The sequence below is a fragment of the Gossypium arboreum genome, chromosome 10, assembly GCF_025698485.1.
Source record: "Gossypium arboreum isolate Shixiya-1 chromosome 10, ASM2569848v2, whole genome shotgun sequence".
Taxonomy (NCBI): Eukaryota; Viridiplantae; Streptophyta; class Magnoliopsida; order Malvales; family Malvaceae; genus Gossypium; species Gossypium arboreum.
In genome coordinates, this window is record NC_069079.1 from 4,596,564 (window position 1) to 4,622,416 (window position 25,853).

The following is a 25,853-nucleotide window of genomic DNA, read 5'->3' on the forward strand; positions in this document are numbered from 1 at the left end:
TTTTCCGTCAATTCATTATGGTTATAAAATGAAAGCACTTAAAACCATTGTTCCAACTAATTTGTTCTTTTAGTCATACACGATTTATTAGTTAATACAATTTGATAGTTTACATCTACAATAAAATACTTTAACAATCATAAGATTTTCATATCAAACATTGAATTTTTTGCCATATGAACTTACCTGGGTTAATTTGCAAAAGTCGTAGAAATTCAAGGACTATTCTTGAATTTTCTCCTTTCCACGATTCACTTCGTTTTCTTGATCTATAATTATAAAATCATTCCTTCATTAGCATCTATTTCAATTCCATTCTATTTCACAATTTATGCCCTTAATTTTCAAAATTACACAATTATCCCAAACTTTTCAATTTTTACAATTTGGTCCCTGCTCAATTCATTCATAAATTAAACTAATTCATTTCAAATTTTATTTTATCTAAACTCTACAAACTACTTCACAGTCTTTGACATTCCAAGCTTCGACACAAAACCCTAATTCCAACAATTTTCACAATTAGGTCCTAAAATAAATTTCTATGCAAATCTCTTCATAAAATCATCATATAATGAAATTAAAACCTTAATTACAAGATAAATCATCATAAAATTTCCGCACTTATTCATGGAAACTTTCAAAATTACCCATGAATTCAAAAATAAATGAATTAAACAAGTGGACCTAGTTGTAAAAGTCTCGAAAACACAAAATTTACAAGAAATAATCAAGAATTGAGCTTACATGTAGTAAAAATATGAGAAACCAGCTTAAAAGAACCCTTCAATGGTGATTTTTCTGGAGAGGATAAAGAAAAATGAAGAAAACTCTAGATTTTACCTACTATATCATATTTTACAATTTAATTTTTACCCTATTTCTAATTTTGCCCCTTGTTCACACTTGATTGTTATTTTTCCTGCACACTCATACGTCCAGCCTAACAATAGGTGTTTAATTGCCAATTTAGTCCTCCTTTAATTATTACTAGAGCTATTTAATCACATTTCATAAATTTGCACTTAATTCAATTTAGTCCTTTTTTACCCAATCGACTACCAAAACCTTAATATTTCTTGACGAAACTTTAATACTAACTTAATAACAATATTTCTAAAAATATTTATGGCTCAGTTCATGAATTTGAGGTCTCGATACCTCGTTTTTATCTCTTTTAATCTACAAATTTCTTTTAATTCATAATTTCACTAATTCAAAATTATTTCTAAAATCACACTTAACTTTTACTTACTAATATCTAAACTCAGATGTCAAATTTAGTGATCTCAAATCACTATTCCGATATCACGGAAATTTTGGGTCGTTAGAAGTTCTAATTATAAACATTTAAATAAATCTGGCTCTCAACATTTACAAAACCTGTCAATTTAGTCCTAATTCTAAAAAAAAAAAATATTTTTAGCCATTTATAACCCATTAGCTAACCCATTATATAAAGGGTTCTCTTTCAAGTCACTTGCAAAAGAACTCTAAAAACTTGAATAAAACACACACAAAAAATTCAGATCCAAAAGAAAATAAAGACATTAAAAACGTTATCTGTTTCGGTAGTAATGCAACCTATTATTTCATATAGGTTCCAAATGATTTGGTTTGGTCTAGTGTGAAGCCTAAGTTATAGTAAAAGAAATTATTGCACGTGACATGAACGAGGGTACTCTTTTTCTTATTTTAATATCTCACATGGGTTAACCGATGAGTTATAAAAGACTAAAATGATTTTTTAAAAATAATTTTTAATTTTTATAGTTAGGACTAAATTGACAAATTTTTTAAATGTCAAGAGACAATTTTATTGAATTTTTTAGAATTATAACTAAAATGAAAAATTTTGTAAATACTGCAGGCTAAATTTGTTGAATTTTTTATATTTAAGATTAAATTGATAAAATATATAAATATTAGAGGGCCAATTTTGTTGCTAGACCAATAAAAAGAAGCCCACTTCATCTCAGAGAGGCTAAAATATTTAATTTTGAAAAGTTTTAATAGTTGAGTGACCAAAATAGAATGAAAGGCATAGTTTGATACCATTTTTATAATTTACTCATAAAAAGTAATTTTTAGCATAGACTTAACATTTCAAGTAATCATTTAACAGGAAAAATTTAACGGAGAGACTAATTTATACGTTTTAAAATATATAAAAGTTAATTTGTCAATTTTTTCAATAAAAAAACTGAAATACAATCTACTCCTAAATTCAAGGACTTCCTTAATACTTTTACTCCTTAAACGCATTTAATTATATCAATAATGTATTTTCATTACTGCATTCCCAAATTTACTTTAGCTTATTGCAGAAAATACTTGAATTAGATCCGATTGGGCCCAATTTCACGTTAGAGGTAATCAATTACACTTGTTGCATAAAAATTGACATTTTATCCTATATTCAAACCGGAAGAACAAGTGCTACTTTTGGAGGCAAGAAGCAAAGTAGTGACTAAAAGAGGTTGTCAAGAAGATTTGCTTCTTCTTCTTCCTCTTTTTTTTTTTTTTTGTACTTTTCATGCTCGATTTTCAACCTATGAATTAGGGTGAGTTCGGATGGGCGGTGCATTTAACTACGGTTAGTGTAAAAATAACAATAGCAGTGAAATTAGATACTGTAACAATACTGTAACGTGAGGCAAAAAGTAAGTTAAATGCACCGCACCACCACCCCAAACCCATCCTTAGTCATGGATTCATTGGTGATTAGTGGGTGACTATTACTCAAAGTCATTAAATTTTTAGTAAGTTCATATTTTGTTCACTTGATTTCAAAAAGTTATAAATTGATCACTAAATTATTCAAAAATTTTCATTTAAATCACCAGGTTATTAAAATTTTTATTGTATAACCTTTTCCACTAACACCATTTGCACAAATTAAAAGCTTTTCTTCCCCTTCTCTTTTATAACTTAATTTTATTTTCATGAAATGGCTTTGAAAGTCACAAATTTATGCACTAAAATTCAGACAACTTTATTCTTCAACCTCTGATACTGACTGTCAAATCAACTTGAATTTAAAGTATGTTATTCCATTCGTCAATAGGTACTGATCTACTATATCGATTGTTGAATCGTTGCTTGGAGCTCACTAACTGGACTTTAGAAAAAACTTAACAACCTAGTAACTGAAATAAAAACATTCGAATAGTTTAATAAATTGAATGAAAACTTTCGAATACTTGAGATACTATCCCAAATTCATGCCAATCCAAGGTTGCATTAACAATCTGCAATAAACATTTTACAAATATATGGGATGAGCTTTGGCGATAAATTAATCCCTGTAACTATTTAGTAATAAATTTGGTGTCTGTAGGAAAGATTTATTTGTTGTTTCCCTGTAAAGTCATGGCTCGGATTTGGATGGTGATTTTTTTTTTCCATCGTTATTCTCTACTTTTATTAATAATAATATTAATTTTGTTGAGAAAAAATTGTGTTTGTGTCAATAATCAAGTCATCATATTTTTAAAAATTATTTAATTAAAAAACTTCGCATCTTTTTAATATAAATTCATATAAAATTTTTACACTACATTAATAATTTATTCTATACAAAATTTGTGACATTTGTGTATTCATATGCTCATACTCATGTTGTTTCATGGTTTAATTATTTTTCAATATTTGTATTGTATGTTAGTTCATCTTATATTTTGTATACTTTATTAAAATAGTTTAATTTTAATTTTATTATAATAATTCATTTAGTTTATCCAAATTTTCAATTAAAAATTATTTCGCATGCGCATTATGCCAAAATAATACTTAGGTACTAAATGTTTGGTTTAATTTTAAAAATTTTTATATACGTTAAATTGACCAAAAGGAACATACCATATCCATAATTTTTAATTACTAAAACCCTTTTCTCTTGAAATTAGAAGTCAAACAAAGGCGGTAAATAAAGAATTACTTGGGCAAGAGGATTTCAAAATTATTTCGAGATCTTTATATAAACTCAAATATATTTTCAAGAAAGTTAGAGTTGAGATTCACCTGCAAGAAATAACCTTTTGCTGTTTTCCCTTTTAAAAATTTCCATTCAACAAGGCTTTTAGCGGTAACCGGAAACAAAAACAAACGAGTCTGTGCTTCAACCATGGTAGATGACAAGCCTGGTATTCTTTTGAATTCCATGGATGTCCCCGATTGTGAAGAGAGCAATGTTTCATTGGAGCTGTCTCTTTCGTCGTGGTCGTCGGTAACATTGGGAAGACAAGAAATTCATTATAATAAATTACAAAGTAGGATAGAGAAGAGCAGTGGAGTTTTTCGGTCGGAACCGAGCTATACCACTTCCAAAATTTCGTTAGAGCTGTCTATTTCCGTTGATAATATGTCCACTAAAACTGCTGAGAGAAAACAAGCGATTTGCTACGAAGAAAGCAATGATCAATATACAAGAAAATTAGACGCTACCGATGCTGATATCTCGTTAGAATTGTCTCTTTCAATGAATAAACCCCCAAGGGTTGAAGTCGGCCAACGTAACAATCATTATAAACTGAATATCAATGAAGCCCTTACTTTGGCAACTACGAGTGATAATTTTACATCCAATGCCGATAGCTCGTTAGAATGGTCTCTTTCAACGAATAAACCCCCAGGGGTTGAAGTTGGTGAACGTAACAATCATCATAAACTGAAGATCAATGAAGCCCTTACTTTAGCAACTACGAGTGATAAGTTTACATCGAAGAAAAGACAAACAATGGGGAAACTGACGAATAGAAATAAAAGAAATAAAGTTGAAATACCGACTGAAGTGAGGCATCATGATGATCCATGGTGCATCAAAAAGAAGCTTTACACAAGTGATCTCGGAAACATGTCAAGGCTGATATTGCCATCGGAGTTGGTGGAGTCTCGTATTTTATCTCACTGGAACACCGATCAGCTAGCCCAAATTGAAGAAGGTTTACCCGTATTAATTTGGGATTGCGATACCCGCACCGAACATGAGATGAAGTTCAAAAGATGGAAAAACGGGGCAAACGTGCTTATCAAGAATTGGATAACACAGTTTGTGAAGAGGAGAGAACTAAAACAAGGGGATGAAATTGGTATTTGCTGGGACATCGCTAACTCAAGGTTCAAATTTTCCGTTCTTAACCGAGCTCCAATGCTTTACCAGTAATTTTTACTCTTTTCTGTTTAGAAGAGAAGTACGATAGATTTGCGTTTCCAATATGTATTCGCAGAAGAGGAAGTCGAGAGGAACCGATTGCGTAAGTTGCCTGTCTGATGGGCGAGTATTTTGTCATGCGAATCGGAGAGATGAGGGATCTGGAGCGAAGGAGGAAGCAGATGAACAGTTTTGGAGCTTTGGAAAGAGAAGCAAAAGTTGGAAGCTGTTTCTGTTTTGTTTTTTCAGGGGACGTGCTAAAATTAATTGTTTTGGTTTTTCAGGAGCATCTCCTGTCTTTTCGCTGGGTTGGGTCAAATATTTGGGCCTATTTCTTTCTTTGTTGGGCTGTTTTGCGACTTGGTTTTTAATAATAATACCCAGCCGATTGTTCTTCAAAAAGAAAAGAAAAAAAACCTGGAACAAGAGGCTAAGGGGCTACGGGCTAAATTTGATGGATATAATACCCAGCTGTTACTAAGTTTTTCTATTTTTAATTAATAAATATATTAATTTCAATTTTTATTTTAAATCATCTTTTAATTAATAAATCTTTTATTTAAAGTTGACAGGTGTATTAACCTCTCTCTTTTCTCTCTTTTTTAGTCAAATTTCAATTTTAGTTGTTATGCTACAATCAAATTTAAGAGTATTTAATAATTGTAAAATTTCAATTTTGATCCTTATTTTACACTTAAATTTAAGATTTAATTTTATATATTTAATTTTTGACATAATTTGGTACCTCAATCTTTTACAATGTTATTAATTAACCCAAATATTTTATTTTGATAAAAATTAATGTAATTTTCTAAGGTTGTTAACACTATTAAAATTATTTATTAAATTTAAATCAACTGTAATGCTATTTTTTTGTTACATGACTAAGAAATATGTATTTTTTAATTTGAAAATATTATACTAATAGATTTAACAAAAAAAATTAATGATATTATATTAACAATTAGATTTTAAATTTTAAATTATATAAATAGAGGAATAAATATTTAAAGTTAAAAGTACAAAAGTATAAAAATTTGAAAATATATTTTAATAATTACTCTATAATTTATTTAAAAATAATTAATAATTAACCTAAGTAAAACGTGATAGGATAAAAAGAACAGTTAAAACCATAGCAGTTATGGTTTTAAAAGATGAGCTAAAATATTCATTAACAAATACATGTGCCAAGTAAATTTCATCATTACCATTATCATTTACCACGTCAATTTGATTTTCATCATTGCCAAAAAAGAATTAAAGAAAAAAGAAAAAGAAAATTCTGGCAACCCCGAGAGACAAGCTATCCCGAAACTCTGGTCGTAAGCCAAAAGACTGCTTCCTTCTACTTGGATCCTTCTTCTCTACTCTTCGCATTTTCTCTCGCTTTCCTTCTCATACCTCAACCCAAAATCCAAACAAGCCTTAACCATCAAGAAAACTAGAAGAAAAATTTTAAATAAAGTATCTGTCTACAGTACCTGATTCTTCACCAGAACCAAGAACAACCAAAACCTAATTCCATACTGCTTATTCGGTGTTTACAGATCCACCTTTGATTCCTCAGATATATATATTTTTTCAATCCTTGATCCGGTTTTGTGGAGATGGCGGACACTGACCATTGTTGCTCGACACAATTGATCGATGGAGATGGAGAGTTCAATGTGGTTGGACTTGACAACTTCATGCGGACTACTAAATTCTCTAACTGTGGCCTCTCTTATGCTGTCGTCGCCATCATGGGTCCTCAAAGTAGCGGTGCGTTGCGTTTTGATTCGTTTCGAGCTTTGCTTCCTTTTTCTATCACTTCGTTTTTTGTTTGTTTGTCGTCTGCATGTTTACTTTTGGCTTATTGAAGTTTCTTGGATTAGATATTGTTGAATTTTTGTAAAAATCGGATTTTTTTTTTGTTTCAAAACTTACTTCAATTTTGATCGACTCTATTACTTTATTTCTTCGAGCAAATCTAGTTTCTTTAATGTATTGCTTTTGTTAATACTAAAATGAGATTGAATCTCGAGTGAAGTTGATCGGTTGTGTTTAGTTGAATTTGGCTTTTGTGGATAATTGTCTCTGTAAGTGAATATTTGCATTCGAAATTCTTTTTTCTCTAAATGTCTAATGTAAATACTGAACTTGTCTGTAAATTTTAGTGGATTTTGGAAGAGAATTTATGTCCTATTGTTTTTATCAGAAAATTTGTTTTGAAAGTTGATGCTTGCATGCTAATACAATAATTACCATTTTTCTTTCTATTATACTTTTTTTTTTTACACATAACTATTGGATCATTTAAATTTTTTCTCCGAATTTAGTTCGTTGGTAAATCTCGTTAGGTTGATTACGACTGTTGTAATATTTTCTGTGGCAACCTGATGGTTTATAGGGATGGCTGCACTTATCTTTAGCTTTTATAATGTATTGCTTGTAATGGTGTTTGCCTTGTTGACTAAAAGGTTTCCTATTCTGTTGATAGGGAAGAGCACCCTGTTAAATCATCTTTTCCAAACAAATTTCAGGGAGATGGATGCATATAGAGGAAGGTTAGTTCTTGCAATTCTCAGATTCTATTGTTTCGGAAGGAATAAATATTCGCCCTTATCTTATTACTGTGTAATATACTCTTTCTGCTTTTTTTTCTCTATTATATGATAGATTTCTAAGCTAATCTAATTTCATTGCAGGAGTCAAACTACCAAGGGTATTTGGATTGCACATTGTGTTGGTATAGAGCCTTTCACAATTGCTATGGATTTGGAAGGAACTGATGGAAGAGAAAGAGGCGAGGTAACTAGCTTTTTATAAAAATATTTGATGTTAAAGATAAAAGCATTTGCATTGAGAAAGCAAGTTATAAGTTGGTTCATTTGGAGAGGAAGGGCTTTTATTCAGTGAGAGGCTTTTCAGATTAAATGGATGGGGTGGAATACTACAATTTCCTCGAATTTGTTTTATTTTGGCAAGATATGGTCATAGAGATATTTACTCGGTTGGGACATAAACAGGATGCATATATATATATATCACATCCTATTTACTGGGCTTCCTTTTGGTGTCCACTGTCCATCCTCACCAACAAACACAAAGAGACCAACATGGAGGCATATAAGGCTTCTAATTTTGTAGTGGGCACCTCAATGTTTATATTGCTAGATATAAAATGTGTATTGATTGATTATTCCAGTCATTTTCATTTGTTTGGTTAGTTGCATTTCTTTATCGCTACATTACATTGGTTTTTTCTTATTTTCTTATTTTCAGGATGACACTACATTTGAGAAACAAAGTGCCCTCTTTGCTCTGGCAATCGCTGATATTGTGCTCATAAACATGTATGTATCTAAATACATGCTTTTGATGTATAGATTTGATGGTTATTGCAGTAGGTTGGAGCTTACAGGGCTCATGTTGTATGATCTGTAGAAAATTTGGCAAATAACAGGCGCTGGACTTTTAGAGAGTGACAGGGTAAAAATATTAAAGGTTTCTTTTCTTGAAAGCAACATTGTCATCATTACTGCTAGGATCTCTTAAATCACTATAAATCCCTATCATTATATCATTGTTTTGCTTTTAAATTTGGATATATGGACATTTATATGGCCTATACCAGATGACCATCATGATCACATTGACAAAAATTTCAACCAAGAGCCTCCCAACCTTACATGTATTCAAACTTCAATTGATAGACTCACCGCCTTTTCCAAAGGCTAGCAGTGGATGAAGGCCTGTCTGTGTGGAACCTCCATTGCTTACTCATGGCTCTTGTGCTGCTGTTCTTTCTCCTTATTCACTGAAATATCCTGAATTAGAAATGAGTAATGTTAGAATAAGTTATGCAGCTTAAGGACAATCTTGAATATAACTATAAATCTTAATTTTGATCCATCAAAATAAATCCTCGTGCCATTTCTCATCATTGGTTTTTTAGTTATCTTTTATCGGTTTCTTGTTTATATTGTCATGGTGCTTTATTGGTGATATGTGTGTTTGGCTTTTATGGAGTTTGATGTTGTTCTTATATTTCAGCCTATAATTTCAAATAGGATGCTAGAAATAAATTTAGGCGTTAATCAGACAGTTGATAATGATATAGGTGGTGTCATGATATTGGTCGGGAGCAGGCTGCCAACAAACCGCTTCTGAAAACAGTTTTTCAGGTACTGCGTGTGTACCTAATCCTTTTCTCCTTTGTATATCTGCTTTATTTATTGTGTGTAAGAGTCTTGTTTCTAATTTTAATCAAGGTTATGATGCGATTATTCAGCCCCCGGAAAACAACACTTCTATTTGTTATACGTGATAAAACAAAGGTCTGGATTAATTCTTTTCATTTTCTTCTGAACTTATTTTGACATTTTCTGGTTTTGAGCTGAAACCTTTAAAGTATACACCTTTTTTCCTACTCTTTTTTGTGATTGGTTTTTGTAGACCCCCCTTGAATATTTGGAGCCTATACTAAGGGAAGATATTCAAAAGGTAATGTTGCGAATTCTGTATTTCTACTCTCCCTCTCCCTCTCTATTTTTTTTCCCTATCATTTTAATTGGTTAAGTTCACTGCAGATATGGAATGTAGTTAGTAAACCTGCGGCTCATAAAGATACACCCCTCAGTGAATTCTTTAATGTAAGAAGATTAAGAATGTTATTTTTGCTGATCACTTGTGTGCATTTACTACATATTACTACATGGTTATAAGCATTGTTTCACTGTTCAACTTTGGCATGAAGGTGGAGGTCACTGCTTTATCAAGCTATGAAGAAAAAGAGGAGTTATTCAAAGAGCAGGTAGCCTTTCACTTTCTAGTTGTCAAGTTTCATCATATTGTAAAAGTACTTGCTATAACTAACTTTTAGTTACTGTTGTTAAGCCATTCCATGTTATTTGTTTAACCTAATAATTGTACTTTGGTTATAATTATCCTTTGTTTTTTTTGGATACATGAGAGAAGGCTTGAAGCGTATGGATTTTTTTTTTTTTTGGGGGGGGGGGGGGTGGGGATGAGTATAATCCTGAAGCTTGAAGCTAAGCTAACAATTTTAATTTGTTTTAAGAAAAAAGAGCGCGGCTTCAGAGCCTTACTTCCTTATCTGATATCTTATGCAGGTTGCTCAACTAAGGCAGCGTTTTTTCAATTCTATTTCTCCAGGAGGACTTGCTGGTGACAGACGGGGTGTTGTCCCTGCCTCTGGATTCTCCTTTAGCGCACAACAGATATGGAGAGTTATAAAAGAGAACAAGGATCTGGATCTTCCTGCTCACAAGGTTTCTCTTCATCCAATGTTCCTATCCAAATGGCGTTTCTTTGTTTCCCATTTAAGCAAATGATTTATCATCATGTTCATAGGTAATGGTTGCCACAGTTCGTTGTGAAGAGATTGCAAATGAGAAGTTCTGTCGCTTATCATCTGATGAGGTACTTTTTGCAGTTATCTTCCACTTAGTTGTTACTTTGACTAATCGAATACTTTGTTTTAGTAACAGAAATAGTAAATGTCATGTAGGATTGGTTAGCATTGGAAGAAGCTGTTCAATCTGGGTCAGTATCTGGTTTTGGGAGAAGGCTGAGCTCTATCCTAGAAACCTACTTTTCAGAGTAAGTTTATCTCTATGGTTAGCATGTTAAGTAACGTATTATTGTTTGATGCACTATTTCAATTTTAGATTTATGTAGAAGAATGGTCTGCTAATTTAAAAAAAAAAAAAAAAAATCTGTAGTGAAGACTCTAAGCTATGCATTATGTTACCTGCCTTTGTGAGTTAAAAGTTTTCTTCACTCAACTTTCACGGGTTGTTCCGAATTGTTTATTGTGTAAATGATTTTATAAATTTATTATTCATGTTGAACCACTGTTCTTTTCCCTGCCACCATAATCCTGTTTGTACATTTCAAATTTCTTTTGCTATAGATATGACTCGGAGGCAACCTACTTCGATGAAGATGTAAGAAATGCAAAAAGGAAACATCTTGAGTCAAAAGCTTTGGATGTAAGTTCCATTTGCCTCTACCGCTATGTTACTTATTTTATTTCAAAAGGTAGATTGTTTGTCTAGTTAACATTCAAGCTTTCTGTGTTTAATTCTAAGAGGTTTGTAGAATTTACCAAGGATTTTTTTATCGTCTGCTTGAAATTATCTTCATACATGCAACTGCGGCTAGATTTCCTAGTATCTTTTGTCATGAATGAAGTGACAGTATTTGGTGGTGGTGTAATAATCTCCATCTTCTGTAACCAATAAACATTGTGGTGTGATTTGATTAATATCTATCAATTTTATTTGTCCCTTCTCTTTGGTTCTATTAATTCTGCTTGTGGCTTCGTTTAGAGCTTTCTATGATATTTTTTTTTGTTGTAGAGAGAATTTCCGACTCCCTTGATGATAAATTAAATAACCTGGCAGCTACACAACTGATGTATTCAACTATTACACTTAATATGTAATCTGTTAAAAGCCATGTGAGTGGATTTTCAGATTGTTCTTAATTAGCTCTATTATTGTTTGCATGTGCGTACTGTTCAAGAGTCAGTGAGGCTGGTATGGTTTTCAAATGGTTCACAGTATGTGTCGTAATGAGTAAGCTTGTTGAAATTTTGATATTGCGCAAAAAACTTCCTCTGATTGAGGTATTCTCTTGAATTGAGCAGCTTGTGCATCCTGCTTATCTCAACCTGTTGGGACATTTACGCTTTAAAGCACTTGAAAATTTTAGGTCTAGACTAGAACAGATGCTGAAGGAAGGAGAAGGATTTGCAGCTTCTGCTCATGCATGTACTGAGTCTTGTATGCATGAGTTTGACCTAGGATGTGCAGGTAATGTAATAACTTCTCATCTTGTGCTTGTGCTGTAATGAACTATGCCAAGCAATCCTAAATTATCATAATAATAATATGATCTTAGAAGTACTGAGTTTAGCATGTTCAACTTGTTATATCTGCTTCATTAGTCTATTTTCTTCTCTTCCAGATGCTGCTATCAAACAGGCTAATTGGGATGCTTCTAAAGTTAGGGAAAAACTGCGACGCGATATTGATGCTCACTTATTATCTGTTCGTGATGCGAAATTGTCAGAATTGGTTGCCAGATATGAGGTAATTTTATTTATTAATTCAACATTGTAGGACTGTTATATCTATAGATATTTATTAAAACATTTCACCATTGTTTTATCAATCGGCCAAGTGTTGACATTTTAGTTTTACTCAGGAAAAACTTAGACAGTTATTATGTGAACCAGTGGAGTCTCTTTTTGATGCTGCTGGAAGAGACACCTGGGCTTCAATAAGAAAACTTCTTAGACGTGAGACTGAGACTGCTGCGTTAGAGTTTTCAACTGCCATTTCTAGTTTTGAGTTGGACCAGCCTACAATTGAGAGCATGCTGCAAGGTTTGAGGGATTATGCAAGAAATTTGGTGGTGAAGAAAGCAAGAGAGGAAGCCGGAAAAGTTCTGATCCTCATGAAGGATAGGTAGAGAACCTTAATTTTTAAATATTATTATTGGTGTTTGATTTGAATAGTCTGTTGTCTTTAATGCTTGATTTACTGTACCAGGTTCTCAACTGTCTTCAGTCATGACAATGAATTAATGCCAAGAGTTTGGACTGGAAAAGAAGACATTAAGACAATTACTAAGGATGCTCGTACTGCGGTAATCTTTTTGGATATTTCAAGTGTGTGCTTCAGCAATCTGCAAAACTTCTAACTATTGTTCTGTTTGCAGTCTCTGAGGCTGTTAGCTGTTATGGCTGCCATCCGGTTGGACGAGAAACCAGATAAAATCGAAAACATACTACTTTCTTCCCTAATGGAAGGAACCGTGACTTCTCCAGACCCTCTTGCCTCTAGCACATGGGAGGAGGTAATATGGGTTGGTTAGTTTTGAAATGTACATTGTACTTTTTCAAACTAAAGTTTCTTATCTAAAAGTCACACATGTATTAGGTTCCTCCTGAGAATACCCTGATTACACCAGTACAATGTAAGTCACTATGGAGACAGTTCAAATCAGAGACTGAATATACAGTTACTCAAGCTATTTCAGCACAGGTATGTCATCTAATGCTCCGGTTGGTTGCTACTCTTGCTACTTGTGGGGGGATAGCATATCAATGAGGAAATAGTTTAGGCTATCTTTCTAATGATTTCATTTCTTATTTTAGGAGGCATACAAGCGAAGTAACAACTGGTTACCTCCTCCATGGGCAATTGTGGCAATGGTTGTCCTTGGATTTAATGAATTTATGCTTCTTCTAAGGTAAATTTCATCTAATCTAACTTGTATCGTGCGGTTATTCATCTCTTCTTTTTATTTGTTTTGTTCCTGTGCAATGCTGTTTAGCATGAATATTGATATAAAGACTGATTCTTATCTCAGTTCATAATACTAGTATGGATCTTCCTTGTTTACATTCTACCTTTGATAGCTATTGTGCTCATAATAATTCTTTGCTGATGTAACAGGAATCCTCTCTATCTCATGTTTCTATTTGTTGCATTTTTACTCTCAAAAGCTATGTGGGTACAGATGGATGTCCCAGGGCAGTTTCAACATGGCACTGTGAGTATGAAAGACATGCACTCTATTTTTCTTATTTCTTCTTGGTAGTTGTGGCCAGTGATTTACTGTTTCACGTGAAGTTGCCCATAGCATATGTTCCCTCAAATTTCTGCTTTTGTTGCTGAAACGTTTTACTGTGGATTTATGTCCTTATGTTTTCTTTTGTTCTTTGAAATGTTACCAACTGATTCAATTTCTTTCCAGCTGGCTGGGCTAATCTCTATTTCATCAAGGTTTCTTCCTACTGTCATGAATCTTCTAAAGCGGCTTGCTGAAGAGGCCCAAGGCCATCGAACCCCCGAGTCCCCCAGGCAACAGGAATCATCAGTAGCTTTTCAGAGCTTCAGGAATCAAAGTCAGCTAAATCCAACAAGCTCGATTGCACAGTCATCTGTATCATCCAACGTTTCTGTGTCTGATAGTAGTGTTGAGTACTCCAGCCCTAACTTAATGCAGAGAAGAAGTACAAAAGTTCAAGAAGCAGAGCTTTCTCAATAAAAGCTAGTCTTCCGGTGTAGAATGTATACCAAGTTAGTTCAATTGCTACCTCATGCAACTTAAAATCTTCTTTGGGATGAAAAATGGGGATATATAATATATGGAGAGAGTCTTTTACATATGTAACAAAGGATGCAGGATTTGGATGTGCTCTATATGTTAAATGAGTTTGCCAAAGTTACCAGGGAGATTTGTTTTGTACGCACTTTTGAATAAATTTAATTAATGATATCTTCCTTTTTATCCTCAAAGTGACAGTCGGGGATAATCTATCCGAAAATATCATTTGATGCTATAAGTTGGTTTAATTTTGCTGTACTTGCCTTTGCTTCTTCCATTCCCGTGTTCCTCTCCTTCGAGCTAAAGGATAATATCGATTTCTCCGCCTGTGCATTGTACGGTTAACATGAAGTTCATTCCTCGGTGCTTTATTTATTCTCTCAGGTTAGTGGATATATGCAACTATACTACACTTTTTTTTTTCCCATTGAACTTCTATTGCAGCATTAATTAGTACATTTTTCTGATTTCAGTGGATATAATGTCGGAGCTCCAGACCAACGGGAATTTCAACTTGAAAAGTTGCAAGCTAAATGTGTGTTGAAATCCATGAAAAAAGCAAGACCTAATGTTGCTGGGAAGAAGGTAAGACAATCTTGAACAAAAATCATATTACAAGTTTTAGGCCTGTATCTGCTTGACCAATGAACATTAAAGTTTCCGGATGAATTGCATGAAATGGCGAGCAATCAGCTCAGGCACCTTGATTAAGAACATTTCAAGGGTCAAGACCATCGCTTTTCGCATAGTTTAGAGATTGTTAGATCTGGACCTCCAAACCCATCCATTATCGCATTGGCTGTAGGGAACTCTGCTCTTGATGTGAAACTACAAAAGAGTAGACAAGCAATGATTGACATCATACGAAACGAGGATTGAATAACATTCCATGATTGACAATGTTGAGGAGTAAGCCAATTTACCTGCTCCGCAGTGCGACACGGGGCATGCCTATCTGCTCAGCTGCAGCAAGTCCAGATTTGCTTCCTGCCACGAGGATGCAATTGCAGACAGGAACCTCAGCAATCTCTGCCCCTGCACGTAGTGAGGCTACAATCTTCTCCAACCTAGATAGCATTCACAACATCAGATGGAAGTTGGTAATGCCACAGCCGAATGAGTGACTCGGCACATGACGTATAAACAGAATATAATACACAAGTCCATGCATTTTCATTTCTATTTTCCCTATCTCAAAAAATCATGGAAATTTTAGTATATTTATATACTTCTCAACAATCAGCATTGACTAGAAATACTATTGATAATTGCTAAAGATGTTTGAAAACGGTGGTGCTGCAATGCTAGTCGTCTTAAGTATTGCAATTCCAGTTTTGAAGTCATAATATCTCCTGTGGAATCATTATCTTACAGTGGGTGCATTCCAGGAAAAAAAACAAGATAACTAAGAAATAAACCAGAAGTGAAGCGATAATCAAGGATCCATGTGGAGCACAGAATTAACAGCTTTCCAGACAGGTAAAGCAAAAGGTTACATGAATTTCAAGTTGCTAATTTCCTTCCTTTGTCAGCCTCAGTTAGAAAAAGGAAATCTAAAGAACAAAAAGAGGAAGTAGAGGTCTGACCTTTCAGATGAGCTGGTATCAATGTTAACACTCACTTTCAGCAAGGACGCAACCTCCTCCGCTATTCTTTGTTTCTCAGCAGAAGCTGGCAGCGAAGCAAGAGCAAAACCTTTTAATACCAACAGACCGAACCAAAAGAATGCATACCATTTTCTCACCAAATACAAGGACCAAGAATATATACCTGCTTTTCTAGCTTCCTTAGCTAGTTGTTCATCCAAAGAAGAAGACATTCCTTTGCCGAACACAAGTTGACCATATAAGCTCTTTTCTACTTCCTCATTCCCAACAACTTTTATTTTCGAGAGTCGTTCATCACCGAGTTTCTCAACTATAGAACTTTTTTTTTTTTGACAGCAAAGGGAAAACATTAGCAAGCTTGCAAGCAGTCAACAAAGCATCTTGAACTCTAGCAATCTGGTAAGTGTTTGAAGTTAAATACATTAGCTTAAGCCGTCAATATTTCTGAGGTATTGAGAAGGATGTCTCAAAAGGACTCCATGGTACAGATGAACTGTGTCATTGAGATTTGCTTTTACAAGGTGCTGTACGGAACATGCTTATGCAAAAAAATATAGATGGAAAAGAGGGAGAGAAAAGCTAGCAGCATACTTGAATCATAGCGGAATTACATCTCTTATAGCCCAGAAATGATGCATAGCATAATATTGGATATTTCTCTTATAGCCCAGAAATGATGCATAGCATAATATTGGATATCGCTAGGACATACCGAGCAGTTTTTTCTCCACTTCTACCGTAGGCTGTTAAGATGATCACGGGTATTCCTTTGTTACATGCATCATCAATAAAACTGCATAAACACAACAGTAAAACCAGATTTGAAGGACTGGTGCTGAGGACAAGTAGGTTTCAGAAATGAATAAAACTACAACTTACTCCTCAACTCCTGGTCGTAAAGGTAAACTTTTCAGCATCAGTTCCTCCAGTGCATTTTTCTGCCAATAATATGATGATCATCCATTGGCTTAACATGTTTTACATTATAACCACAAGCAAACATGATGGCAAGCAAAGCTTACATAATTACAAGAAAGACTGTACGATGAAGAAAGAACTCAAAGGTTTCAAGGAAAGGATAAGGAGAATACTACATCCATGAAAAAGTTAATATCATTTCTTTATCACAATTCAACTGTGGGTTGTCCGGACTCTTCAAGGATCCTCCAAATACAGTTAAAAATTTCCAACATATCCGCATAGGACACATACAAGTATCTAACATTTACACCTAACTACGAGTAATGTAGATTCAGGTTACCTTCTCTCGCAGTACACTTTTCACAAATGGCTCCTTCTCACTTGTAGGCAATGAAGTAGGCCAACCAATCTGCCAAAGTATACCAGACTTTAAGCCACAAGATTGATATAATATCAAGCAAACATACAATGCAAACCTCTAAAGCGATTTAATGCTTTCAACAACGAGAAATGTACTCGATTAAAATATAGAACCAGCATCTTTTCTTCATTACCAGCACTTCTCCTGGAAAGTAATCACAAAATGCATTTCAACACGATTCATAGTTTCAATCATATATATATACATGGAAAGATGACCTTAGCCAAGATTTCACCTTACAAGATCCGAATACACGGGTTCAGTCCAGTTTGCGCAGTCAAGCCCGAGCTTTTGAAATGCTGGAAATGTTAGAACAATAAACAGTAAATGAAGTAATAAACATATGATTAGCAAATGATCATGAAGCGTAATCATTGAAGTATTAACTTAGATCCTTTTGCGGAATAGACATATGATCACTTCATTTGGCCGCACCTAAATTGAAGGCTTGGCGATTACCCAAACGATATGCATCCATAATGACCCTGAGACAATTAAGAATAATATATAAAAGATGCATCCAATTAGGAACTGAAACATTATTTCTCAAGCATAGTCATCAAAATTTACAGTATATATTAAACAAAATAAAATAAATAATACCTATTTGCTCTATTGAACAACTGAATTGAAAAAAAAGAAAGTAAAAAGGCCAACTCCCAGAGCAGGAAATGTAACCAAAATGAGGAAAAGAAAGGGAAAACCATATTGACACCAAAAAGTTAGCCTTATAAAGAATTACCCATCAACTTCGAGAAGAACAGCTAGTTCCTGAGGTGGGTTTTGGCTCTGGGCACTAGAAGGTGAGCTGAAAGCAGCGAAGCCATTGAATTGCAGGGGTTTTCCATGGAAGTTGAAGTTCCTCGGGAAAGTAGAGGAAAATGAAGGATTGGTTTTAGGAGGCAGAAAAAGATGGTGGTTATTGTTAATAGTTGCAGTTGCGGTGTTATTGGAGAAGGCGAGAGTGTGAAGGATTGAACAAGAAGCGGTTTCCATGTCGGGATTTTATTTTGCTAAGATTTTTCAAAGAGAGATAGTGGCTGACTGGCTGCCAAAGAACTTGTTTCTGGCTTACTGATTTTGTTGGTCGGTCTTTTCTCTCATTAATATTCGGTTTCTCGATTTAATTTACCATTACACCCTTTTCTTCTTCTTTTTTTACCCGACCCGTGAAACTTCATTATGCAAGAGTTAGACGTTAATAGTTTGTTATATAAATTAATCGAATTTGTTATATTATATTAAAATAAACCATAATCAATTTTAACTCACTAGTTTTGCCAATATTTATACATAAAATAAACCATAAAAATAAAATAAAATGCTTTCATGAATAAATAAATATTATACTTTAATTAAGATTAAAAATATTTTATAATTGTTTTTAAACATAAGTTGTACAATAATTTTAAAATAAACATATTTTATAAAATTATTTATGTTTTGCAATTTTAATAATATAGCTTTTTTATATTCAAAACATTATTATATTTCAAATAGTTTTATACATAGCTCATGCATTGCAAAAAAAAAAAAATTATATTAAAATGCGCTTTGGTATATGAGTAAAATGAGAAAAATATTTAGTACACTATGAATTGGGTTTTAACTCCATAAACAGAGTTAAGGAGTTGACAAGTGTGGCATAAAAATATAATAATATATTCAAAAGGTAAATATTTCAATTTTTATAGTTATTTATGGAATTAAAATAGTATAAGTTAGTATACTAAACATTGACCTTAATAAAGTTAAAGTATTAAATATAAGTATTAATATTTGATATACCGACAATATATTTTTTTATTCCATAAGTAATTTTACAATATTGACATGTGTCTCTCTTTTTAAAAAATATTTATTATTCTAATATTTTACTATAATATTATAGAACACTTGTCAACCCCTTAATCCTACTTGTGGGGTTAGTGTACCAAATATTTTCTCTAAATATAATTATATTATTTTATAAAATTAATTTTGTTTTCTAAAATGATTTATTTCTTAAATTTAATCAGATCAATATTAATATAATATTTTATTTGTATGGCTTTGTCATAAAAATTAAATATAATATTTAGATTTAAGAGAAAAAGAATTTATTTTTAGAATAAAATCAATTTAACATTTCTAACATAACTATCTATCTACTTATTTATTCAACACTTTTCTTTTGCTGAAAGTTTGGATTAATTAAAAATTAATAAAATTGTCAAACACATTAATAGAATTAAATATTAAAAATTTTATTTTAATTAGAACAAAATTTTTAACTATTTATCAAACACAAATGCTTATCATAAGTTTTTTGTGAATGCTTCATATAGACGACGAGCTTGTACACAAGTTTTACATCCAAAACCACCTGAGTACCTTCCAAACTCATCCTACAAAAATACATTGGAAATCAACAAGGAAAAGCCAGTAGCTTCCTACCTACTATCACCACCTTAGTTGGATTCGGAAAGCAAGCAAATCAATGCCAAACAGCCAATGACCTTTTCCTTTCCTCATCTACTGAATAACTCTATAACCCTTTATATATAAACGCAACATTAAGTGGGCTGCTCATGTTAAGTATAAGAAGATGACAGAATAAACTCAAAATAATGAAAAGAGGGGAGCTTAGGGATTTGGTTTTTCTTTGAAGACCTGGAAATCTGTAGTAGATTACTGTGTCAATCTGTAAAGAATCAAAAACATTTCAGAGAAGACCAAAAATATTTGATCTAAACAAGTATCTATAAATTATATTTTACACTTTGCCATCCTCATACAAATTAAATAAGAAAAAGCAAAAGCAAAAGAGGCCTACAAAATTGATGCTAGCTTGTAGCTTCTAACAAGGAAAAAAAATGAAAGCAAGCATAACATACAAATAGGAGGTAGCAGAAATTGAAGAAAAGCAACTCCTGCTTACCCCACTGCATTCACTATGTTCCATTTCAAGTGCTAATCTGAGAATTTTTCTAACTTCTTTCTGCCATCGTCCAAGCTATCCATGTTCTTCCTCTTCTTTGATAATCTAGTTGGATTTTGAAACCCATTTTCTTCATTGGTGAATTGTGCAGCTGTTCGGGCCCGCAACTCTTCTAAAGTCTCACCTTCTTTTGCTCTTTCTAGCACCTGAAAATCATAGACAGCATTTACATCGTTGTTGTTGAAAAGGGACATGCAAAATTGTTTAAATATTGGAGACGACTTACCAGATGACGACCGTAAAGATGGGTGCTCGAAAGTGCTTGAAGTGCATTTTCAGCTTCTTGCTTTGTAACAAACTCCACAAATGCGAACCCTCTATGGTTTCCAAATTTCATTGGTAGTCTTAAGCTCTTGATCTGGACAGCCAGAAAAAAAAAAAAACTAGGGTCAACCAGAGAAACATAGAACATTTTGGTGTCTAGCAGACAAAATATTAGTGCCAAGCTTGGATTAAAAATTCATAAATTAGGTTCAAATTAATCAAGTTTCAATATTTTTTTCCTTTTAGGTTCTTTATCATGCAAGATTCCATCATTCACTACGATGATTCTCATGAGCAATATAGAATAGTAAAATGATGACGACAAGAGTTGTTTATGTAATGGGGGAATATGTAGTCCTTAATCATTTATGAAGTTCATAAGTTTACAAAATAAAAAATACCTGGCCAAATGGGCTAAATAACTGTCTTAGATCCTTTTCTGTTGCTTCGAAAGCTACATTTCTTACAAGCAACTTTGTTGAACTTTTATCCTTCTCAACGTTTTTCACTGCTTGTTCTTTCTTGGCATGACAAAGTTGTAAGATAAGTGCATGCCCATCCAAAATAGTTCCCTAAAAGAGAGAAAGGCATCAAAACGCTGCACCTCAAATTGTTGAAACTATATTTTTTAAACTAGTTGATCTTAATTGTAATTACCTGCAAGTCTCTACAAATGTTTGTTGCTGTCTCTACTGAATCAAACTCGATAAAACCATAACCCATCGAGACTTGCTTGCCATTCTTCAAGTGCTTTTTTACCTGCCAAAAAGAATGGCAAACCCATAAGTATCAGAAGGACAAGATCGATAGTGATTTAAAAAAGGTTCTGAATACCCAAATAATTACCCTGATGCTCTTTACTCTTCCTTCCTTCACAAGTTCAGTGAAATGATTCTTCAAGCTCTCTTCGGTAGTCTTGAAATTGATGTTCTTGACAAATAGAGATCGTGACTGAGATAGAAAAGCAATGATAAGTAATCAAAGCAAAAGCTTTATTGCACCAAAGAAAGAGAAGAGGAAAAAGGAAAACTCATATCATATGCCGAACCTCAATTCTATCAGGATCGATATCTGCATCTGATATTCCTTCTACTTGTTGTTCCAGAATTGCCCTTTTAACATCATGTTCACCAACAGCTACATTATTCTTTTTGTCACCCTCAGAGGCTGAACTCTTATTCAGAACATTGTCAGGAGCCCACTCCAAGTATAAAGGAGCATCCCTGTATTAATGGAAGAAAACCAAATTCAGGTTCCATGAATACTAATTCCAGCACACTTGAAAGATTCTAAAATATAGGATCCACCACAGTGCCTAACAAATATATATGAAGATATCCAGAATGAAACCGTTCAGGTTAACAACCGCCAAGTTTAAGCAAGTACAACTAAAAAAAAAAAAAAGTAAGCATTCATCTGGAGATAATTTGAAACTTTAACTAATATTCTCCAATAAGAAAATATACTAGTAAGTTCATTATTCTGAATTGCTGTAAAGGAGTTAAACTAATGTCCAAAAGAGGGGAAAATCTCACTTGAAACGTTTGTATGCTAAACCCTTAAATGCTGCACGAGCTTCAGCTGGTTCTAGGAAAACAACCTGAAATGCCATACACCAAAATCATCAATAAAGGATAAAACAGTCATGCACCATATAACAGTCACATAACCTGAAATCAAATTTGCCAGTTCTTCACATTTACATGTTTCCACATCATCAATTTTAAAAGGAGAAAAAAGAAAGTACTCCCCTACCCCACCTCCAAATGCATAGCCCTAAACCAAAAATCTATTTAGAAGTTCTAATTAGAACATAAATGCATACCAGGGCCAATGTTTTTGTTGGAGGGAGAATAATCTTGTCTAGACTCCCAAATTTTCCAAACATCTTAGCTAGTTCACCCTCCGATGAACCGTATGGCAAATTCTTGACTAACAGAACATGGTTACTCCTTTTTCTCCCATCCATTTTACCAGCAGCTATTTCCTCCAAAGAAGAGATGTTTACTCCAGCATTTGTAAGGGCCTTTTTGGTCTCTGAAATCACTTGAGTTTCCCCCAAAGCAATACGGACAGCTAGATCATCTGCTTCTCGATCAAGTAACTCACTCTTACTCACACCATATTTCCTAGCAATGTTTTCAACAACCTATTAATATGCAAGAAAATGAAAAGAGAGGTCAATGATACAATAGCAACATAATTAACATATAAGAGCACTTCAGTAAAGCATAGCCAAAGATGTAAGACTACTATTATCGGTGCCAAAAACATGACAGGACAGAGAGATTGTTAGTTCAATAAAATAATTTCATATCCATGGGCATTCAGCATGGTTAAGTTAATAACAAAAGGGCATGTGAAATGCAGTTCAAGATCAGTAAATGTCCTTTGCAAATGACAAAGCATTTCATGGTCAATGGCAAAAACTAGAACATCCTTTAAATTCAGATAATATACAGAAACTGCCTAGGATTAATTTCGTTAAAAAAGAGAAAAAAAAAGGCTGTGATATATTCAATAAAACATACTGTATCAGGGCGCATGAAAAGACTATTCCATGCTTTTGTGTCCCCGCCAGCTTCAGATGCCTTCCTTTCTTCCTCCCTCTTTTGCTTGAAGCTTTTTGATCCTTGGTTAGTTGAAACATTGATCCTAAGAGATAGGAACATTGGATTAATGACCATAATATCTGGGAAGCAATTATCATTGAAACCTGAAGGGCAAAGAGCAGATTGTAAGTGCATCCGCTTACTCTTGTTTGTCTGCAGGTTTTTTTAGTTTTGCGGGCATAACATGCAATAATCTACCCTGAAAAATTGATTTGTCCACTTCTTCTAAAGCCCTGCAAAAATTAATCAGGCAATAAGATCCATAAGCTCATATAGGATATCATAAAACGATTCGAAGCACAGATATATCCCTAAAATATGTAAGGAACACAGAAGGCTGAATGATCAGCTCTGCTTTACTATTAGTGAAATCAGAGAACAAGAGGTTAAGAATTAAAGCTCCCAAAGGGATCAGCCTGCATTTAATCTTTTGCAGATGAAGAAAAAGAAATGAATCTTATAATATATGAATAACATATTAGTAGAAAAATAGGATTTTTAAAAGTTCTACTAGGTATGTATGGTAAGCCTTAGAATTGCTGTGCCCCAAAAAACAAGCATTACCCTTATGCAAACCTTGAATTCAAGAGGGCAACCAGAAATTTATAGCACCTAGCAAATGCACTATAAAATTTATTCCTATAAAATTTATTCCTTCTATGTTCAATTATGAGCTCTCGGCATGTATGTATTAACAAACCTTCAAATTAAGCTTTGACAAATTTTGAAGTATCAAAACCACCACTAAAACAAATTAACAAATAATACCTGACTGCACATTCTGGAACCTTGTAAAGAACATATGCAATTCCCTTGGAACGCTTAGTGTCTTTATCAATAACAAGATGGACTTCTGAGATATCACCAAATTTGCCAAATAGTTCTGTCAACTCATCTTCACTGTTGATGAAAATGGGAATTAAAAAAAAGATAGAACAAAATTGAATATACTGCCATGAAATGCCCTTAATAACAATTAAAAATAATAATAAAACCAGCAAGTTGTGTACAGAAATATACTTTGCTGTATATGGCAGGTTACGAACAAAAAGTCGACCACTCTCAAGGACTTCATCTCTGTCATCTTTCACGCCTAAAGATGGGTTGCCTGGATCAAGGATTTCACCATCAAGATCTTTGGATGAATCCTCTTGAGTCTCATCCTGGAAAACATTCTCAGAGAGTGACTTCTGTTTTCCCTTTTGGCCATCCTCATCAGCATCATTTTCCTCATCGTCATCACTTTCTGAATCTGACCAATCTTTCTTCACCCTACTCTTGAAATAATCCATATCCGAAATTACCTCATCACGAGCAACATTGTCTGATGCTTTGGTTTCATCTTCATCCGATGCAATGCTGGTTTCATCTGAGTCGGACTCCACCAGGGCCGATGTCTGTCTGCCTTCCTTCTCAGCTATACCTTTTTTCTCAGTAGCTTTGCTACTCTGATTTACCGGGGTGTCAAGTACAATGTCATTTGCCCACATTTTAGACTTAACCCTCGGCTGCATAAGCTGAAGGAACTCTTGAAGCTGTGGGTCATCATCATTCTCACCATTTTCAATATCTTTTTTTCCACCTTTAAAATCAGTTAAGGCAGAACCTTTAATCCCAACTGTGTTTTCCGTAGCTTCAGTCAGAATATCCTGTTTCTTTGCAGAATACCGACTCCACGGACGAGGGGTGTTCGGGTCCCCAACTTTACGAGCAATCTGAAAGAGAGCAACATAAGCTTAGCAATCTGAAAGAGAGCAACATAAGCTTTGTTTCTTCTAATACATTTCAAAATCAATTCAGCTCCCAATAAGTATACCATCTTTCTTTCTTTAGCTACATACGAAAACATCAATTATGGGAAGCCCTTTGAAGTTCCAAAAGAAAAAAAAGCAGGGGCAAACCTCGCATATGATTCTAGAAGTGTCAAGATAAGACTTGTTAAAGTACTTGATAGCTGCCTCAGCTTCTTGTTCCGTACGGTACCCAATAAATGCAAATTGTCTACTCTTTCCATCTCTGATTAAAAATATAAATTCATTAAGAAACAATTAACTAAAAATTTTAAAACAAAACAAAAGAAAGAAGTTAATAGTTACTTGGTGCGCATAAGCTTGGCATCTGTAACTTCTCCTTTCTGAGAAAAGAAGTCTCTTAAACGATCTTCCGCCACATGTTTTGGCAGATTTTTCACACATATTCTAGACCTTCCCAAACCAAAAAATTACAAAAGAGAAAAAAAAAACAAAATAGTCAAATTGTGAATAACTATAGTGATTCAGCAGAGAACTGGAAAAGAAAACAAAGTTCTTACATAATTTCTCTCCAATTGAGCTAAGTCAGGGCGCCGCTTGTCGAGGGAATTTTTTTTTTATTTTCTGTTCTAGTTTCTAAAGGCCGAAGTTCAGCTAGAGTAAGGGTTCGCTCAGTCGTTGAAAGTTGCCTTTGAATAGAAAGGAAGAAGGGCCTCTGAATTTGAAGTTTGAACTGGGTCTATTACGGGTCAAAACAAAGCCCAAGAATTTGGCCTGTTTTTTAGAATGGTTTGGACCATTTCTTGGTTCAATTGTATGGGCCATTCAATTCTGGAGCTTGCATATCTCAATCCAAATATCACCTTTATTGTAGTATATGTTTGGTAACCACTTAATTAGTAAGGTCCACTAAAATGTAATTGCAGCTAGGGTGTCAATTAACAGAACCTTCGATGAACTGTTTATGAATTGTTTGTATAACGTTTATTTATATTCATTTATTTAATTAAATAAAT

At 33.6% G+C, this 25,853-nt stretch overlaps 4 protein-coding genes and 1 long non-coding RNA gene across 8 annotated transcripts; 3 read left to right on the forward strand and 2 right to left on the reverse strand.

Moving 5' to 3' along the window:
• Positions 1 to 4,701: 4,701 nt before the first annotated feature.
• LOC128282650 (B3 domain-containing protein At2g33720-like) lies at positions 4,702 to 5,649 on the forward strand. Its single transcript, XM_053020778.1, has 2 exons — positions 4,702 to 5,118; positions 5,229 to 5,649. Exons 1-2 carry the CDS (start codon positions 4,739 to 4,741, stop codon positions 5,257 to 5,259), a joined length of 411 nt encoding a protein of 136 aa, XP_052876738.1. The 5' UTR covers positions 4,702 to 4,738; the 3' UTR covers positions 5,260 to 5,649.
• A 680-nt stretch (positions 5,650 to 6,329) lies between these two features.
• On the forward strand, positions 6,330 to 14,501 carry LOC108489191 (protein ROOT HAIR DEFECTIVE 3 homolog 2-like). The gene is made up of 22 exons (XM_017793533.2): positions 6,330 to 6,916; positions 7,635 to 7,701; positions 7,843 to 7,945; positions 8,420 to 8,490; positions 9,258 to 9,321; positions 9,409 to 9,474; positions 9,593 to 9,640; positions 9,727 to 9,789; positions 9,894 to 9,950; positions 10,270 to 10,428; positions 10,511 to 10,579; positions 10,668 to 10,759; positions 11,073 to 11,151; positions 11,811 to 11,976; positions 12,131 to 12,255; positions 12,371 to 12,633; positions 12,718 to 12,814; positions 12,887 to 13,024; positions 13,108 to 13,212; positions 13,326 to 13,420; positions 13,627 to 13,723; positions 13,928 to 14,501. The coding sequence occupies exons 1-22, from the start codon at positions 6,763 to 6,765 to the stop codon at positions 14,219 to 14,221; spliced, it is 2,472 nt and encodes an 823-aa protein (XP_017649022.1). The 5' UTR covers positions 6,330 to 6,762; the 3' UTR covers positions 14,222 to 14,501.
• Positions 14,502 to 14,788: 287 nt separating this feature from the next.
• Positions 14,789 to 18,331, reverse strand: LOC108489192 (CBBY-like protein). 3 transcript variants are annotated; one of them, XM_017793534.2, is made up of 11 exons: positions 17,973 to 18,330; positions 17,666 to 17,715; positions 17,466 to 17,529; positions 17,326 to 17,374; positions 17,150 to 17,218; positions 16,768 to 16,826; positions 16,601 to 16,681; positions 16,052 to 16,206; positions 15,868 to 15,952; positions 15,205 to 15,348; positions 14,789 to 15,109 (listed from the first exon to the last, which is right to left on the reverse strand). In XM_017793534.2, exons 1-11 carry the CDS (start codon positions 18,224 to 18,226, stop codon positions 15,007 to 15,009), a joined length of 1,113 nt encoding a protein of 370 aa, XP_017649023.1. In that variant the 5' UTR covers positions 18,227 to 18,330; the 3' UTR covers positions 14,789 to 15,006. The 3 variants fall into 3 exon arrangements, with proteins under 3 accessions (XP_017649023.1, XP_052875744.1, XP_052875743.1); XM_053019784.1 differs by having other exon boundaries at positions 17,618 to 17,715; positions 17,973 to 18,014; XM_053019783.1 differs by lacking the exon at positions 14,789 to 15,109 and having other exon boundaries at positions 15,201 to 15,348; positions 17,973 to 18,331.
• On the forward strand, positions 16,127 to 16,466 carry LOC128281594 (uncharacterized). The gene is made up of 2 exons (XR_008271840.1): positions 16,127 to 16,287; positions 16,377 to 16,466. It is a non-coding gene; the product is annotated as an uncharacterized LOC128281594 (long non-coding RNA).
• Positions 18,332 to 19,474: 1,143 nt separating the features above from the next.
• LOC108489745 (uncharacterized) lies at positions 19,475 to 25,546 on the reverse strand. 2 transcript variants are annotated; one of them, XM_017794469.2, is made up of 16 exons: positions 25,398 to 25,546; positions 25,183 to 25,290; positions 24,988 to 25,102; positions 24,107 to 24,801; positions 23,855 to 23,986; positions 23,230 to 23,319; positions 23,006 to 23,129; positions 22,300 to 22,623; positions 22,010 to 22,074; positions 21,523 to 21,697; positions 21,321 to 21,425; positions 21,132 to 21,233; positions 20,876 to 21,046; positions 20,437 to 20,568; positions 20,151 to 20,356; positions 19,475 to 19,913 (listed from the first exon to the last, which is right to left on the reverse strand). In XM_017794469.2, coding segments are annotated over exons 1-15 (2,514 nt in total). In that variant the 5' UTR covers positions 25,400 to 25,546; the 3' UTR covers positions 19,475 to 19,913; positions 20,151 to 20,182. The 2 variants fall into 2 exon arrangements, with proteins under 2 accessions (XP_017649958.1, XP_017649957.1); XM_017794468.2 differs by lacking the exon at positions 19,475 to 19,913 and having other exon boundaries at positions 19,954 to 20,356.
• Between the last annotated feature and the right edge of the window lie 307 nt (positions 25,547 to 25,853).